Source organism: Sarcophilus harrisii, chromosome 4, assembly GCF_902635505.1.
Source record: "Sarcophilus harrisii chromosome 4, mSarHar1.11, whole genome shotgun sequence".
In the NCBI taxonomy this organism is placed as follows: domain Eukaryota; kingdom Metazoa; phylum Chordata; class Mammalia; order Dasyuromorphia; family Dasyuridae; genus Sarcophilus; species Sarcophilus harrisii.
Window position 1 is genome coordinate 102,380,001 of NC_045429.1, and position 17,355 is coordinate 102,397,355.

The 17,355-nt window shown below is 44.4% G+C and overlaps 1 protein-coding gene across 1 annotated transcript in view; it reads right to left on the bottom strand.

Annotated features, from left to right (window-relative positions):
• Positions 1 to 1,188: 1,188 nt before the first annotated feature.
• Positions 1,189 to 17,355, bottom strand: part of PLXNA2 (plexin A2) — a 311,446-nt gene continuing 295,279 nt past the window's right edge. Inside the window, exons 27-32 of the mRNA XM_012547852.3 lie at positions 16,173 to 16,272; positions 14,849 to 15,039; positions 13,046 to 13,215; positions 8,691 to 8,903; positions 7,645 to 7,795; positions 1,189 to 6,251 (exon numbers count right to left, since the gene is read on the bottom strand). Of these exons, the coding sequence (XP_012403306.1) occupies positions 6,156 to 6,251; positions 7,645 to 7,795; positions 8,691 to 8,903; positions 13,046 to 13,215; positions 14,849 to 15,039; positions 16,173 to 16,272 (921 nt within the window). The 3' untranslated portion in view covers positions 1,189 to 6,155. The remainder of the gene's footprint in view (positions 6,252 to 7,644; positions 7,796 to 8,690; positions 8,904 to 13,045; positions 13,216 to 14,848; positions 15,040 to 16,172; positions 16,273 to 17,355) is intronic.

Genomic DNA, 17,355 nt, shown 5'->3' on the forward strand with positions numbered 1-17,355 from the left:
CCAAGTTAACCCGATGACTTTTAGAGACCTCTAGTGAATCATTTACTCTTTCTCACCTGTGTCATAGTTTTACCCACTAATGCTGTTCAGACATTCTTCCTTAGAACCAACCCAAATGTCTTCGATTCTCGAGGAAATTAAAGTAGGGTTGGAATACTCATAGTAGCCAACCACAGATGTGTTTCCTAGAACCAAACTTTTAACATTCAGCCCACTCTTCGGGATGAATATTAATTAACTAGGTTCTAAGGAGAGGAATTTACTGCTAGGGGAAAGGAGTTAGCATTGGACCATTACTTACTCTCCTTATCTATAAGGCAAAGCTGGAGGACTGTATTCTGGGATCTTGGCACTAGGGGTCAGTGTTAGCCCGCTGGTTGTGGAGGAAGATGGGGGCAATGTTGGGGGGCAGGAAAGGGTTGTGGTGAGTATAGGTTAATTGGATCTCTGAACCTGGAGTAAGTGATAAGAGAGTTTGCAGTCACTCAAGTAATGGAAAAAGGCTATCTCATACAATGGAAAGAGCAATCACTGGCTCTGGAGGCAAAAGACCTGGGTTCAAATTTTCCCTCTGATGACTTTCTACCTATGTTACCTTAGTCACTTCCTTAATCACTCAATTTTCTCATTGGTGAAAATAAAGCAGCTAGATTCAGCTTCTAAGTTCCCTTCCAACTGTAAATCTATGATCCTATGAAAGGATGAGTCAGCTAGGTGGTGCAGTATTTTAGCTAGTGTGCTGGACCAACAATCAGGAGACCTGGATTCAAATTCTGCTTTAGACACTTACTAGCTGTGTGACCTATGTGACCAACTCACTTAACTGCTCTTAGCTTCAGCTTCCTTATCTGTAAAATGAGTATTATAATAATATTTCCCAGGTTTGTTATGTAGATCAAATGAATTACGATATCTAAAGTACTTTATAAACCTTAAAAGGAGATATAAATGCTACTTGTTTTTGAATGACCTTTAGGATCCCTTTCAAATATGATTCTGTGATTCCCATATGACTTAATTTTCCTCACCTCAGTGTTTTTATCTATAAAATGAGGGAACTGGATTAGATGATTCCTAAGGTCCTTTTTAGCTTTACCCCATGATCATAGAATTGGGAGCTTAGAAGGAATTTCCCTCTTAGATATCTTTCTCATTTTGCAATTGAGAAAACTGAGGCTTAAAACAGGCTTAGTGGCCCAGGTAGTATCTCATCTCATTGAGACATTTTATTTCCAGGTTTTTTTTTTTTTTATCCAGTAAACTTTATTTATATATAACAACAGTACAAAGTGTGTCCTTGGCTTGCAAAATAGGAGCGTTTCATATTTACAATAGGTACACAATAATATATTAGAATAATAACAAAAAAATTCCCAGTTTTTTCTTGAAACATTTTAAATACTTAAATTTTCTTACAGTTTTTTCCACAACACCTGTAAAAACAACAAAACCAGACAAACACTGTTTTCTTCTCATAAAAAAAATATAATACAGAATTCCAGTGTGTCAAGAAAGAGGGGTTAAGGGAAAAAAAAGAGGAGAGAGGCAGGTATGCTGAGGAAATGGGATCCAGATGATGGGGTAAGCAAAGACTTTGAGGCTCTTTCCCCATTTGGTGTAAGGAGAGTTTCTTTAAGACACACCTAAGACACTTCTCCCCCTCTTCCTGACTCTTTCCCATTTCAATCTCCACCTTGAACATAACTTTGACAGAGAAGGAGGTGAAAATCAAGAACCTGACTTAAATTCTGCTGCTCTCCATCTTTATAGGGAGCAGAACAAGAGGGAACGAGATTTACATCACAGTCCGTTTAGATGAGACATGAATAAAACCTTATTGAAGGAGAGGGCTAGGGCACAATATGGGTCACACATGACTGGCAATAATCATGGAATCAATCACCTTCACTGAGTCTCCAGAAACAAGAAAAACAGCCAATCTGTCTGTGATGGTTTAGGGGAATCCTTCCTGGAGGTAGGGGAAAGGTTATGTTAACCTCTCAGGGTATCTTCCAGCACTGGCTTTGGATGAACTGAGATTAAAAGCACATCCCTGCATCCAGTGATGCTTCCAGCCCTTGATTTCAAATATGTAGTCTTTGGGGAGGGGTAGGAGATGGTAAGAAAAGAGACTTTGGAGTAGTGAAGACGCCATCACAGATGTTCCTGAGAGTATTGTCCAGAGTCCCTTAACCATAGCAGAGTCCCATTTCAGTCTAGAACCTTAGTGATGTGTCGTTTCCTTCCCAGAATCTTGGACAGAACAATCCATTCCAACTCTTTTCTTCCACATTGACCTTTGACTTTAACTTTCATTTCTCCCAGAGCAAGCTTTCCACAATTTAGAGAAGAAGATTCTTGCTACAGATTTACCACAGGTAGAAAGGACACACTGTCCATCTCCACAGTGCAGCTGCTTGCTTGATATTTACTGATAACAGGTTAATAGGGCCAGGTGTAATGCTGAAATGCACCTGGAGATTTATCTGCCATGGCTTTTCAAATGTCCCCCATTTATTCTGCTTGGACCATTTCAGTCTGTCCTGTAGAGCATCTATAGTCCCCCTGTAGACTCAGCAATTATGGTATCTTTTGTTAGTATTTCACCTCATCCTTGAGAAGAGCTGGTGAAGGTCAAAGCCTCAAGGAACAAGGGAACCTTGGAACAATCCAAGGTAGTGGAAATTTTTATCGAAGGGGGAGATTCCAGGGCTCTTTCCCAGTTCTTTTCTTCCCTCTGCTGGCTCTTTGCCCATATCATTTTAGTCTTCCATAGGTCAGCGCATTGAAGTACAGAGACAGACAAGGCAGCTGGTCCATGCCCATTCTTTTGGTAGCAGAAACCAGCAGTCCATGGAACTCCCTGTTCCCAGCGAGAGCACCAAATGACTTATGATGGCAATGTCTGAGGTCTGTACATTTTATGTTGCGTTAGCTGGTTGGCTGACTGGGGAGCTTTCCTGGCTTTGTTTGAGAAGACTCATTTTTATACAGCATGAACAGACCTCTCTTTCTCTCCTAATCCAATGTTCCATTGAGGAAGGGACCCAGAATGAAGTGGAAGAGCCCTGTCCAGAGTGAGACTGGGGCCACTCTCCCACAAAGTTCAACTTCTCTCGAAAACCTCTAATGTGGGAGAGGTTTCCTGGATGAATGAGGACAAATTTACCCCTTGCATTTCTCCATTCTCCTTGGGGTCGTAAGGGGATCTAGGACCTCATAATCTTCATGGCTCCATGACTTAGCTTGGATCCAGCCAAGTATTCCTTCCCAACATCCTTCCTGGAAAGTTACTCTTTGGGACTGACTTTCTTTTTCTTGGCTGCTAAGTTATATGTGGTTAGCTCCTTCCACACATAACTCACCAGGCAGCCTCCCCTTCAGGTCCTCCCCTTATACTCAGTCTCAAATGAAAGTACCTGGAATGAGGTATGTTCTCTAAATACCTTGATAGTAGAACCTTCTGCTTCTAGGTTTGGAGGTCAGCAATGGCTGCAGCAGTGGAGTCCTCTGGGGAAGATGGGTGTCATTGGTGGGTGAAGGTGGGTTAAGAGTCTCTTAGCCATCAGCCTCCAGCTCTTGCAAAGCTTTAGGAAGCAATGTGGTAAGGGGGAATCATTGTGAAAGGGGGATCATCAGAACCTCACCATTCAAACTAAACCTGGATGGGGAGCATAAAGAATTCAGAAATAGCTTCTTTTGTTGGAAGCAGGAAATCTCCATCTTAAATTCTTCTCTCTCCTTGGCTCCCTCACCCCCTCATTGCAGTAAATCACGGGCTCTGGGTCACTAAGCTTTGGATCTGTGAATGTCAAATGCTTTGGCTTCTTGCACAAGGTTGGTCATTAGTATTTCTTTCAAGCTATTAATAGGGCCCAGAGAAACTTTAACAGAAGTGGATTATCAGAAGAAAAGTGGACTTGGCAGGCCTGGCTGTGAATCATAATTTAAACAGCAAGTTTCCTGAGTATTTCACTGAATGCTTTTCTCTTCCCTTTTGTCAGCTGCATTCAGGCAAGAAACTGGAGCTGAACAGACCAGGGGAGTCTGCTGTGTGGTTAGTGCAGCAATCCAAAGACACACGTCAAGAAGGCTGGCAGCCAACTCTCCTTCACCCATTTTCCTTGGGAATTGTGCAGCCGCTGGAAGCTTTAAAAACTGGGGCCTCCTGGAGATGTAGCAGGATAGCGAGGGGGATGGATGGTTTGAGTTAAACAAATAGGAAACAAGATGCAGTCCATTCTCCCTTGGGGGCAGCCTGCTGGGACCTCTAAGAGTTGCAGCCTGATTTCTGGCTTCTTCCCAAATTAGAGGGATGGGAAGAGGGAGAAGAATGCTCTTCTCTTCCTCTGTTTCCCTTCTTCTATGGCACCTACCCTTCCTTGCGGTTGCTCTTCCTGGAGAGGGTAATTCCAGGCAAAGAGTTTAGGCTTCTCAGACCAATGTGCCCCATTATCAGTAACTCCTGCCAGCTTCCAAGGTGCTAATGTCAACATCTGGGGGAACTTCCTAGCCTCTATGGGTAATTTGGACAAGAGAAGTGAAACTTTGGTCTCTTGTTAAAACAGCACTCAGGAAAGCTGGTCACCCAACATCGTTAGTGGACGGAAGGAAGGAGGAAGAGTCTGAGCTAGTGCTGGTCTCCCCATGCAAGAATCAGCAACAGAGACAGACACACAATGACAGGAGACAAAGACTGGCACTCTCTGGGAGTCAAACCATTTGGTCTGATCCCCTCAGAGGCAACCCTGCACATCCAGGGACATGTCCAAAGATGAATACCAAACATTCTCCTTCTCTCTGAAAGCTTGAGACAATTGAAAAAGTAGAATAATAAATATTGCAGCTTCTTTAGCTAACTCTCTTCAAGCATTACCTGCTGTAAACAGTGTTTGTTTTTGCATTTTTTAACTGCAAGAAATTGGAGTGTAATTCCAATCCTGAATACCCATTTCCCCAAATCAAGTTCCAGATTCAGCCTGGAGAGTTGGTCCCTTTATAGCCCTTGCATGGCCCATTGAACTTTTTTCTAATGCTCACGGTCTCTGATCACAGCCCTGTTAGACTGTGTCCCCCCTGAGCCAAATGCTAGGATATAGAAATGTCTCCCCAAAGCAGAGCGTGGCAGGAGAAAGACACGTGAGATGGAGATGTTTGGCGTCTGAATGAGAGTCATGTAGAGATGCCCATCTCACTGCCCCCTGGTTCAAAAGGGAGGGATTGAAGATCAGGTCCTCAATTGGTCAGACACAAAATAAAAATAAACAAAACCAAACAAACCAAAACCCAAAACAAACGGTAGCAAAAAGCATAGACACTGTGTAAAGACAAAACTTCTCTCCGGAGATGATCATATACAGGTGTGTGTATGTAAAGCTTGGTTTCCAGCCAGGCAGGTTTGGTTTCATCTGATGGTTTGGAAGTTCACATAGAAGTACCAATGAGCTCTCCACTGTTGGGATATTTCCAAGTTTGACTGGCCTCTGTGACTGTGAAAAACGTTTGGTGCAAACTTGTGCTCATCCTTCCTCGCCTCCATTTCTCTACTTTCCAGGGAAACAAGTTATTTTCCCAAGATTCCCGTTGTCATCTGCTTGTGAATTGTCACTGATAAGGGAGCAGGAATCTTGTGAGGGAGGAGGGCTTGGGAGGATAAGAAAGAAGGGGGAAAAATTCAGATTGGAAAAAAGAAAAAGGTGGGACGGGATTAGCAGAGTGGCTTTTTGTCTATTTTATTTCTGTGTTTTTTTCTCTTTTTCTTAAAAAAATTAAATAAAGTTTTCATTATTTCCCAATATACATTAAAGGATTTTTTTTCATGCAAAGCAGCAGTCACAGAGGCAGAACTGTCCCCAGCTCCTGCCCCTTGGCTTTGAGAACGACCTCCTGGCCCCCATTTCTCTCTTGTTCTTGCCGAGGATGCACAATGCCTACTGTTCGATGATTTGGGAACTGGCTAGGATGAGCCCCGGCTGATGCTGGGGGAGGGGTACAGCTCTCCCCTCCCCCCAGAGGTGGGGGTCATTGAACCATAGGAGCTGCACTCCCTTCACTAGTCCTTTACTTCCAGCTTCCCAGTTTCAAAGAATTGAAGGCCGATTTGTCTTCCTCCTCGCCTTCTGTTTCTTCTCAAGAGATGTGCTGGGAGCCTTCCCTCAGCTCTCAATGGACATGGCATTGATCAATTGTTCCACTTTATATGACAGTCGCTGTCGCCGTGCTTGTTCATCTTGCTCAAGAGCCCCGATGATCTGGGGAAAGAGAAGCACAGAAGTTAGGTGGACATCATAGATTTTAGGAGGGTTTTTTTTTTTTTAAACCTTGTTTCATCCTTGTGAGAAAGCTGTTATTATTATCCCCATTTTACAGAAAAAGAAACTGAGGCAGAGATTAAATGATTTGCCCAGGGTCACACAGTTGGTCAATTCTGAGACAGAATTTGAACTCAGGATTCCTGCCTATAAATCCATCAATCTATCTATGGGGATACTAATCTGCCTAAGATCAAACATGTAGCCAGTGTTAGAAGCAAGATTTGAACTCAGGTCCTTTCAGATACTAAGATCTAAGAATTTTTCTACTACTACAGATTCATTTAGCATATCATAATGTATTTTTAAAAATAATTTTATTTTACCTTTTTAATAAATAACTTGTCACCTCTGAATCCTATATAATCTGTTTCTATAAGAGTTTTGAAGTGGGCATAGAAACACACAATGGCTCTAGAGTCGAGGGGCTTGAGTTCAAATTCTACCTTTGATGTTTACTTCTTATTATTGTTCCCCCTTCATTTCTGAAAAGGACTAATGACATCACGGGGTTATGTTCTGACTCATCCCTGAACTGGATTTAAGTGAGGTTGAGTTACATAAAGTCCGCCTCACTCTTTCTTCCAGAATCCAGGCAAGACAAAAGTCAAGATGACTGACTCTGGCCAAAGATGCCATGGATAACCTTGGCATCATTGTGACCCAGCCCTCAGCACTCCAGTGTCTGCTTCCACTGCCTTTGTGGCTGTTAGAACAAATTATTCTTATTTTTAGTACTTCTCTGACTATAGGAGGCAAGTCACAAATTCCCTATGCCTCGTTTCTTCATCCATCAAATGAGAGAATTGATCTAGATCTAAAATCCCTTCTAATTCTACATCTATTCATATATCATAAATATCTATCTTAGAAAATCTTCTGATTTCTCTATCTTCTTATAAGAAGGGGAAATCAAGGCCTAGGAAAGTTAAATGCCCAAAGCCACATGAGTAGAGGTTAGAGTTGTCTATTTGCAAATTGACAGTTGGCACCCTCTCAAATGCAGAGAAGAGCCTCACTCAGGGTTTTTTTTTTTTTTTTTTTTAAGCAAAGATGTTAATTTTAAAATACTTTATTGAGATAAGATAATTAAATTAGTAAAAAAAAAAAAAAAAACCTCACTATTTTGTTAACAGTGTTAAAAGTGATATTAATCAAATGACTTTCAACTGCCAACTTGCAAATGGGCCAATTTCTGCATCCAGATCAATAAACATCTCCTGCCTCTTGCTCAGAGCAGGGGCCCGATGAACATCTATGACATTGATTTACTTATTGGATGAGACCATTCACGTCTCACTTCACGGCCATCTCCCTCTCATCTTTCTCTTACCTCTTCACTGTACTTGCTGACATAGGAGTAGATTTCATTGAGGGCACTGAGCATGTTGAACTCCACAGCATGGAGGCGTGACTGTTCTGCGAGGTAGGCGTTCATGTCCTGGTCACTGATGGCTGGCAACTTGGCAATATCAGCATAATATCTGGAGGGGATGGAGAGACCCGCTGATTAGGGAGCTGGGGGAAGGTGGTCTAGGCAATCCTATTCACTTTTCTCCTATTGTCTGCCTTTGTTTTGCATTCAAAGCTCTTTATCACCCTGTCCCTTCCCACCTCTCCAGTCTTCTCTCCCACACCCTATAATCCAATTACATTAGCCGATTGCTATAGCTTGACCATAATATTCAGCCCCTCTTCCATCTCTGTGCCGTTGGATTGGTTGTTCCCCAAGAATGCTTCCTATGCTCTCTTCATCTTTTAGCTTTCCTGATTTCCTTAAAAACTCAACTCAAATCCCTCCTACTACGAGAGGTCCTTCCTGAGGTTTTAATGCCTTTTGCTAAAGATTAACTTCTATGTAGTCTGGATATATCTTGCATGTACCTAGTTGTTGATATGCTGTCTCTCCCATTAGAATGAAGGCTCTACTCTGCTCCCCCTCCCCATTCTCTTTCTCTATCTTTAGCATTTAGCATAGAAAGCACTTAATAAGTCCTTGTTAAATTGATTTTTTTTTTTTTTTTTTTTTTTTTTGACTCTCTAGCGCAGCCTCTGTGACTAGAAAGGCTTGGGAGGGGTCTAGGCATCTACCTGGGAACTTCCTGGCCGGTCAAAAATCATTGTGATAATGACAAATGCATCTTTTTTCCTGTAACGTGGAACTTGGGAGGAACATGGAGGTGGAAGTGGGGCAAAACCTGGGGATGGGACCCAGAAGACACAAGCAAAATGATATCATGGAAGGGCATGGCAAGGTGTATTCTTGCCTATGCCAGTGGGATCCAGCGTGACTGTGCCCAAGGAATGGGATCCAAGGTCCCAATGCAACATCTTCCTTGGGGCTGCCCTTGGGGCTGTGAATCAGGGTGTCCTACTGACCTCTCCACCCAGCTCTTGTAGCTGGGAATGTCCTTGGCATAGAGGAGCTTGTTGGAAGGGGAATCCTTGCCTAGTCGATGCTCAGATGTGGAGCAGGAGTCCATGAAAGTTTGGGCCACCACCGAGAGGCAGGCGTCAGTGATACTCCCCTTGTGGATGTCGAACACAAACTGAGGGTTCTTGATCACATTCACCCAAAATCGCAAGGGGAGGCTGTGGGAAGAAGGGGGACTTAATGAGCTCCTGGGCTTTGACGGTTACAAAGAGACTTACCCAATGTCAATGTCTTTTTCAATCATGAACCTATCCCCAGTCTTATTAGCTTAGTACCCGAATTTTCCTCCCACGAAATATAAAGAACCCTCATATGCAGCACCAGTGATTCGGCAGGAATTATTATTCACCTAGGAAGAAGTAGATGGGGGCAGAGGGAAGGCAGGAGGCATTTCTGCCCGAAGCCCGTCAAGATGAATAAACACAAGGTCAGAGGATTTCAGAGGATTTCAAGCTAGAAGGAAGCATAAAGGTCATTGAACCTAAATTCTTGCTGATGAAGAACCTGAGGCTTGAGGACATTGTCTTGTCCAAGGTCATGGAGTACATAAGTAGCAAAGCATGGATGTGAGTCCAGTTCTCCAATTCAGTCCAACGTGCCTTTCACTCTACTACCTCTTTTAGACATTTAATGTGTAAGTCAGTACGATGGACACAGGGGTCTTGAGTGCTTTCATGTGTGAATGAATAAATGAGTGTAAGTGGTATAGCAGAAAGAGATTTGGATTTGAAGCACTTGGGTTTAAATCCTGAGTCTCATTTCTTTGTGATATCAGACATTATATCTCTGTGCCTCAGTTTTCTTATGTGTAAAATAGAGGTTGAAGTAATGACCTTCTGGACTTAACTGATCATCCTAAGATCCTCTATAGGCAGGTGGACATTAATCCCTATGGAGTCCATTGTCTATCAGGATGGCTAGCACCTCTTGGATTCTAGGACGTGTCCATACTTCCAAGAATGAGATGGCATTTTAGGAGAGATGAAAGTCCAACTCTTTTGGATGGAGAGCCCTTCTCTACTTTTGAAAGCATTTCTAAGGATCTCAGTGCTCCGAGGGAAGCTTATTTCTCAATGGTAACAGAAGGCAGCATTATTTTCTTGGAGTCTCACACAAAACCATCGGGCATATTGTACCCCACGACAGTGCCCAGTGCCATTGTCTGGAGGACAACTGCAGAGAGCCCTGGGCACTTCCACTGAGCAAGGACAATGGCCTCCACCTGGGATTCACGCCCAGTCAGCTTCGGCCTCCGCTCCCAGCATCATTTCCCAGAGCTGGCCTGGCCTGGCTAAGGCGGAATTCAGGCTAGAGGAATGGGTTCCCCAGGGAGTCCTTTCATCGAGTCTCCTCCTCCTGAAAACACCAGTTCATTCAAGTGTCCAAGCTGTGGGTAGTTGTGGAGAGAGCTTGGGGGAGGGGACTGTTGTGTGGCCCGCATGTCAGAGAATGACTTGCTACAGGTTGGGGGCTGTCTCTGTCCCCAGAGGAACTTGTCAGATGTGAAGGGATTTCCTCCCCAAAGGAGGATTTAATCAGGGGAGATGATTATTCTCTGCTTCTTTGGCCATGGCGTAAAGGACAAATGCAGCCCACCCCCTTCCCAAATCCCCAAACAGCTGCTGCTTTCTCATCATTTTCCAGGCTGTGATTTTCCATCTCCAGCTGCACCATTAGAGTCCTAACCCTTCAGAATCTTTTTGAGAAGCAACGTGGTAGAGTAGAAAGAATAATGAATGGATCCGACCTGTGTTCAAATCCGACTTTATTTCTTGCTCTCTTGGTAGCCAAATCACTTGACTTATCCTTTTCCCCATCTGTTGATTGGTCAATACCCTGAGTTTAACTCTTTAACCACTACTCAGTTTTCATACTTTGCTAAAGATCTACCACCACCTTATTCATTGACATCTCCTCCATCATTCACAGCTCCTTTGGCTCCAAGTCACCTCTGGCTGGTCTCAGAGTGATTTCCACTTCATAACCCTCCACCCCCTTTCCTACTTCTGTTTTCACTGCCCATAAGTTTCTAACTTTCCCCCCCTTTCTCACCTCAGATGTTCCTCTACTATGTCCCAGCTCTACTCTCTGAGCTACCTTAGGGTATCATGATCTCCGTCTCTTATGATAAGGATGAGGTTAAAATAGGGGAAGGGGATTCTCCTAGTCTGGGCAATTCCTGTTTCCCATCCCATTTAGGGAAATATCTTTGTTCTCAGCACCTAGGAGCCTCCAGGGCAAATGCTGACTGCAAGGCTAAGAATCCCAAGGCCTCCTTCCTCAAGCCTATGTGAATTAGGTGGCCAAGGAGACCCTCCAGAGCAGGGGTCCTCAAACTACGGCCCGCGGGCCAGATGTGGCAGCTGAGGACGATTATTCCCCTCACCCAGAGTTATGAAGTTTCTTTATTTAAAGACCCACAAAACAAAGTTTTTGTTTTTACTATAGTCCAGCCCTCCAACAGTCTGAGGGACAGTGAACTGGTCCCCTATTGAAAAAGTCTGAGGACCCTGGCTCTAGAGCTTAGCTTGGGGGCCGTGTTTATCTTTGCTAAAGTGAATCTGGTGTACAAAAAGGGATGAGTGCTAAGCTTACAAGAGATAGAGCTGAGAACCTGAGACCATTGGTTTTTATCTCCCCAAGGTCAGTGCCTATGCCCACATGGGGTTGGACTGAGTTAGACATTATGCAGAACAAATGAAACAGATATACGCCCCATGTCCTATCTCTGTGCTCCCCTCCCCTCCTCCTTGGGGAGGGGTTCTGGGAAACAAAGGGAGCACACAATGAAGGAAGATAGAGCCAAAATTACAAACTCAGATTTATAGCTAGGAAGGACTTTTGTCATCTAGTTCATTCCACTATCATTTTACTGAAATTCAGGAAAAGTCAAGTGTCCAAGATCATATAGATACTGAGTGACAAGACCAGAATTTGAATCCAGGTCTTTCTGTCTCTAAAACTAACCCTCTTTTTGCTAGATCATGTAATAAGGTTTGCAAAGCACTTTATAAATATCATTTCATTTGATCTTCACAATAACCTTTTGGGGTAGGTGCTATCATTATCCTTATTTTTCTTCAGAGCTGCAGAATTCAGATGCACTGACAAGCACAAAGTGAGTGGAATTGGACCCTTGGTGGGGAGGGGGTGTTTGGTTTTGCTCTGGTTCCCTTTCCAAAGACCCTGGTGTTTTCCAGGTCTGATGAGCCTCAAATACCAGCTCAGCACATCTGCACTCGCTGTTTCCGAGCAGGAATGCGGGCTAGAGACAGCTGTTTGTGCTGCCCGCTCAACATGTGGGCCAGGACGCATCCCTTCTCTGGCAGCCAGCACTGTTCTTCTTGCTCTTTTCTGGGAGAAGATTTCCGTTCTGGCTCTTAGCCAGGCTTTGTCTGACCTAAGTGTTTTCCCCAGCTCCGCCTCCACTCCAGCCATTATCCCTTCTTCAAGGCCCCAGAGAATAAAAGTCCAAATTCTCAGTTATGTGCCAAGGGACACTGGGAAATTTGTCTCCGATTGCTAGCATTGGCTGCTTGTTATCACCTTTGGGAAGAGTCACGTCCGAGGGCCATCCCACCTGCTGCTCCTGGGATGCTCTGGCGCCGGGGGTAATAACTTGATCTTAAGAGATTAGGCTTGAAATGAAATGCCTGAGAACAGCTGGCTCCAGCCCGCAGTGGGTGTCAGCTCTCCCAGCCCCGTCCTGAACTGGTCAGCTTTTCCAGATTTGGCAGATCTGGTTTCAGCTAAAGCCATCATTGTCTTTAGGAGGTAACTTGGGTTCAGATGTTAAATGCTGGATATAATTTCCCAAACTGTCCTGACTTTGTAATCCTGCTGGTAGAGTTTAAACTTTTCCAGTTACAGGATGGAGGAAGACGAGACCCATCTCTCCAGCCCAGCTCTCCATAATCACTGCACTTCTGAATCAGCAGTAATGACCGTCTCCCCCACCTTCCTCTGTCTGTTGTAGAATAAGTGATCTAGGCGTTGGAGGGTGGGAGGGGAAACATTCCTGGTGAAAGGGCTGAGTAGAGATACCAGCCTCAGTGCCCAAGGTTCAAGTCAGCAGCAAAATCCTGGAGGAGATAGCTTCTGGGAACATGCTTCTTTCCCCCAGCATATGGATGCTATTTGTTTGCTGGGTTTTGAATTACTGAACTAGAGCTGAGAATGACAATCCCCCACCTCCCGTTTTCCCTCTGCCTTTCTACTTTCTGGCCCCTGACAACCCTGGGCTCTTCCCCGGCACAGGGCAGGCTGGTTCTCTCTGCCCTGTCCCTCCTAAGGGGCTTACCAGTTGCTTTTCCAGGTGTGCCGCACATCTGTGTCATGGATGCTGTGCCTGTCTGCTTGCTCATCCAGGAAATCAAACATGTACTTGATGGCCAGGGGGAGGGCGCTGCCCCGGTGTACAGTGCTGAACAGGGTCTCAAACAAATCGTCCACAAACTTCTGCAATGTACCCTGGGGGAGGGGAAGGATGGTGGGAGGTGTGAAAGAGAAGCTGGGAGGGAGAAGGCTCAGTTGGGAGGGATTGGGGGGATGCTGGCAGGCAGCAGAAGGGGATGCCAGATGGTGCCATGGGCTTTATACTGCCTTGGAAAAGTAAAAATGTCTGTGTTTTGGGGCTGCACAGACTGTTGAGGGGGGAGGTTGGTTGTGGTAGATTTAGGGTGTGGGTGTGGACGGGGGGGGGGAAGTGGGAACAGATGAATAGGCATTTGGCTTTGCTGGCTGTGGTCTCTGGGGGCACAGTCTTTAATATCTTGTGGGCATAGGACTGAGTGGTGGGCTGGTGTAGGCTCAGGACTTGAGACTACAGGTTCTCTACTTCTTATCAGCAAAGAAAAGGATATAGGCTTATAGGCAAAGGAGCTGGCTGAAAGTCAAATTAGGCAATGGAAGGGCCATATGGAGAGTTTGGCAATAAGGTCCCTGGGGTGTGTAAGATATTAATTGGCTTAAGTTGGGCTAAATGGTGTCTCGAAGTATGGGACTTGGGGGAAGGGGCCCAGAGATCACATTAATTCAGGATTGCCCCAGCCAAACTCTGAGGCACCACATCAGTTCATCACTTTGTCCTCTGAAGCCACACAGGGAACAGAACTGGTATGGAAGCCCATAGCACACACAACTTGGAAGGTAGCAAGGAGATGGCACTTGGGGCTGATCCAGTTCTGGGGTTCACTGGGGGTGACTGCTCTTTCCTCGCCAAAGCAGGCGGCTATACCATGTTTTGGGACCTTTAAAAAAGCTGTTTTTGGATCACCTGGATTATTGATGCATCCATTACATCTTCACAGCTTCTGTTACTAATTTTGGTTCAGGGGAGATCATAGCATTATAGATTTAAAAATGGAACATTCTGTAAACGGTTGTCTAGGTTCACTGTCTCATTTTACAAGTATGGAAACTGAGGCAGTACCTTGACTTTCTCAAGATGTCACTGATAGTAAGTCAAAGAGACAGGGGTAGAACTCAGATTATCTGATTCCACTGCACCATATTGGGAGGACCTCCTTTGACCCTAGGTGAGATGGGTCCCCATTTTGCTGAGCCAGGAAAGGAATTGCTGGAAGTGATGGTGATGGAAGCTACTCCCTTGTGCAGTTGTCTCTTTAGCATTCTTAAAGCAGCAAACTGCGACTGATGAAACCAGCAGGTCTCCTCCCAGAGGGCATTCTGGGTGGGAGGGAACGTGCTATTCTAGGGAGAAACCTGTAAAACCTAGATTCATTAAACCATTTTGGTGTGGATGGGGGTGGAGTAGATTGTAACTCCATTTTAAAGGATTCGGTTCCATTACATTTGTTTTCATTGGGAAAGGAAATAGCTGTGTCCAGCAACCTTGAAACCCTGCCCAATGACCTGATATCATAAAGACTGTACTCAGTCTGCTTAACATAGATTGCTCCATCTTGAACAGGGTCCTTCCTACTTTGATGGCTGACTGGTTCAAGAGTCACTTGCCCGTGAACCATCATTTTCAGTCCTCCCTTTGTGTGAGGGCAGGGTCTCTCTTGAATCCTCATTCCTTTTCCCCTTCTCCCCCTATACCCCTGGTACCTCTGGGTCTCAGAGGCAGCACCCGGATTACCTTAGTGGCCAGCAGCCGGGTCAGGTAGATTTCAGATACCATCTTACTGCCCCGATCTCCCTCTTTCTGGTCTCCATGATCATGGTTCTTGACCAAGTGCCACACCTTGACTCCACTCTCCAAGTCAGGAGTGATCATGGGTGCCCGAGATCTCAGGCTGTCTGGACTTCCAGTGTACCGGAAAGATGAATCTGGGAAAGAGAAGGAATGGGGAAGAAGAAAATTAATCTCGGGGGACTTTGTTATGCTTACTTCAAGCTTCTTGGATTGTGGTCTCTTCCACATGCTACATCCTGCTCCATAAAAGTCAGTTTTCACTGGCTCATGGCCTCAGATTTGGGGAATAAAGGCTGGCAAAAAAGGTTTTTGGTTGGCATGAATGCAAAGGAAGGCGTCTGGCACCTTTTAAACATGATTATTCCATTGAGAGCTGGATTAAGATATTCTGAAGCCAGGCCTACTGAAGAATAAAGGGACTCATCATACTGCCAACAATGAATAATAAATATGTGATTTTCCAAACAACCACAAATCAAATTGGACGTCATCTCATTTTAATGTGATGAACTTGTAAATTAGAATGCTCCGTGTTAGAAGCCAGCTAGTTCTTTCTTTATTGGAGACTAAGAGATGGATCCTTGAAAGTCTGTCTGAGGCTGTGTTGATCCTGTGTAATCCCTACCTGAGAGACACAGGAACAGAGATGGCAAAAGAGTAAGATAGGGTGAGATAATGTCCATGAAATGGAGCATCACATTCTCCATTGCCCACATTCTGCTTTGGGGTCCTGGTTCTGGGAAGGCAAGGACCCTTGCACAGCTGGTGAGAACAGAGTTTGGAGGGCATACCTCTGTACAGACTATCTATCCATTAATATTCCTTGTTTAAAGGAATAATATGAAGGTGGGAAATGGCAGCTAGGATCTGTGATTTCCTTGGCACAGAGATCTCCCAAGTAAGGAAACTCCCTTTATCAATCAGGGGAAGTCCTTCTCTGTGACTTATAGTCTGAGAATTGTCAGGAACTCTGAGTCATCAACTGATTTGTCCAAAATCAAAAAACCAGTATGTGTCAGTAATGAGGCTGGTATCCAAGCTTTCCTGGGTACTATGCCAGTGTCTAGCCATCACAACACACTGCCTCTTTAGTGAATAGAGGTGAAAACAGGTATATTACTTTTTAACTGGCCTTGGACAATTAAGTGCTCTTAGTAGAAAGGATCATGAATTGGGCAGTCTTGCTAATTACTGTCCAGATCAATGAGAGGATTCAGCCTCCCACTTTCTGATGGGACCCTCCCCAGCCCATTTGCCCATTTCTCACCGTATCTACTGATGGATGTCCGGGAGATGCTGGCAGAGGGGGGGATGTTGTAGGAGGAGGTCTGCTTGGGGACAAGAGCCACCACAGAACGATCTGACACCTGTCAGGGTGGAAAGAGAAAACAGCTGAGGTGAGGAGTAATATACAGAGACCATCCATCATCACTCCAGGATATTGGACTGGGGAAAAATCAAAAGGCATACGAGTTAGCACATGCCAGAATCTGGCATCCACAGGGATAGAAAGTAGAGCTTCCTGGTGATAGAAGTTAGAAGTTAAAGAAAGGCAACTGGAGAATCAGTGTAATTTGGATTTTGATCCGGCATCCTGGTCTGAGCAAGACCTTATTTCTTTTAGGTCCCACTTGACTTCTTTCTGTTTCTGGGCCTACAAAAACTAGATTTACCATGTGGCTGTTCTAAGGGCTAATTTTCTCTGTAGCCTCTCTCTTGCTCAGTCCCTTGTGGGAACTTCATTCATAGGCTCAACACCCAGCCCCTCAGGGAGCAAGCTGATAAAAGAGAAGACATATTGAAGACATTTGGGGCCATTTTGATTTAAGGCCACACTCCATCCAATAAAAATAGAGAATCCCTAGAATTGTGGCGATCCAATTAAACCCTTAACGCAAAGGGAATAAAACAGCTATAATAATGTTATGGGCCATAAAACATTCCTATTAAACCATTTTTTATTTTAACAATTTTTATGAACTTTATAAGTTTGATTTATGGCTGCACCAGCCATAAAACCATCTTTCTGGGTCTTAAATTGTCAGTCCCTTTCTCCCACCAAAAAGAATTAAATGTGGGGAAGTCAAACTATAAATGCACATTAACGCTAACGAGATTCCCTGATAGCTGGTTTTAGTGGCGGGTGTTTAATTTTACCCTCCTTATAAATCTACAGAAGTGTTGGAAGTTTTTTAACATCTCTTTGTTAATTAAGATTATGGAGATCTCCTTAGTTGGGACCCAAGGACCTCCGTTTTTGAAGGGGCAAGGGTAGGGCAAAGCTTTGGACTTCTCATTGCCTAGTAAATTTCCTGTTCCCTTAAGATCTCTATTGTTAACAGAGCTATAGACAAGTAGAAGGGAATTGAGAAGTTATTGAATCCAATAAGGACTCATTTGCCAATGAAGAAACTGACCTTGGCCTGGCTACAATGATAAGATAGACCCAT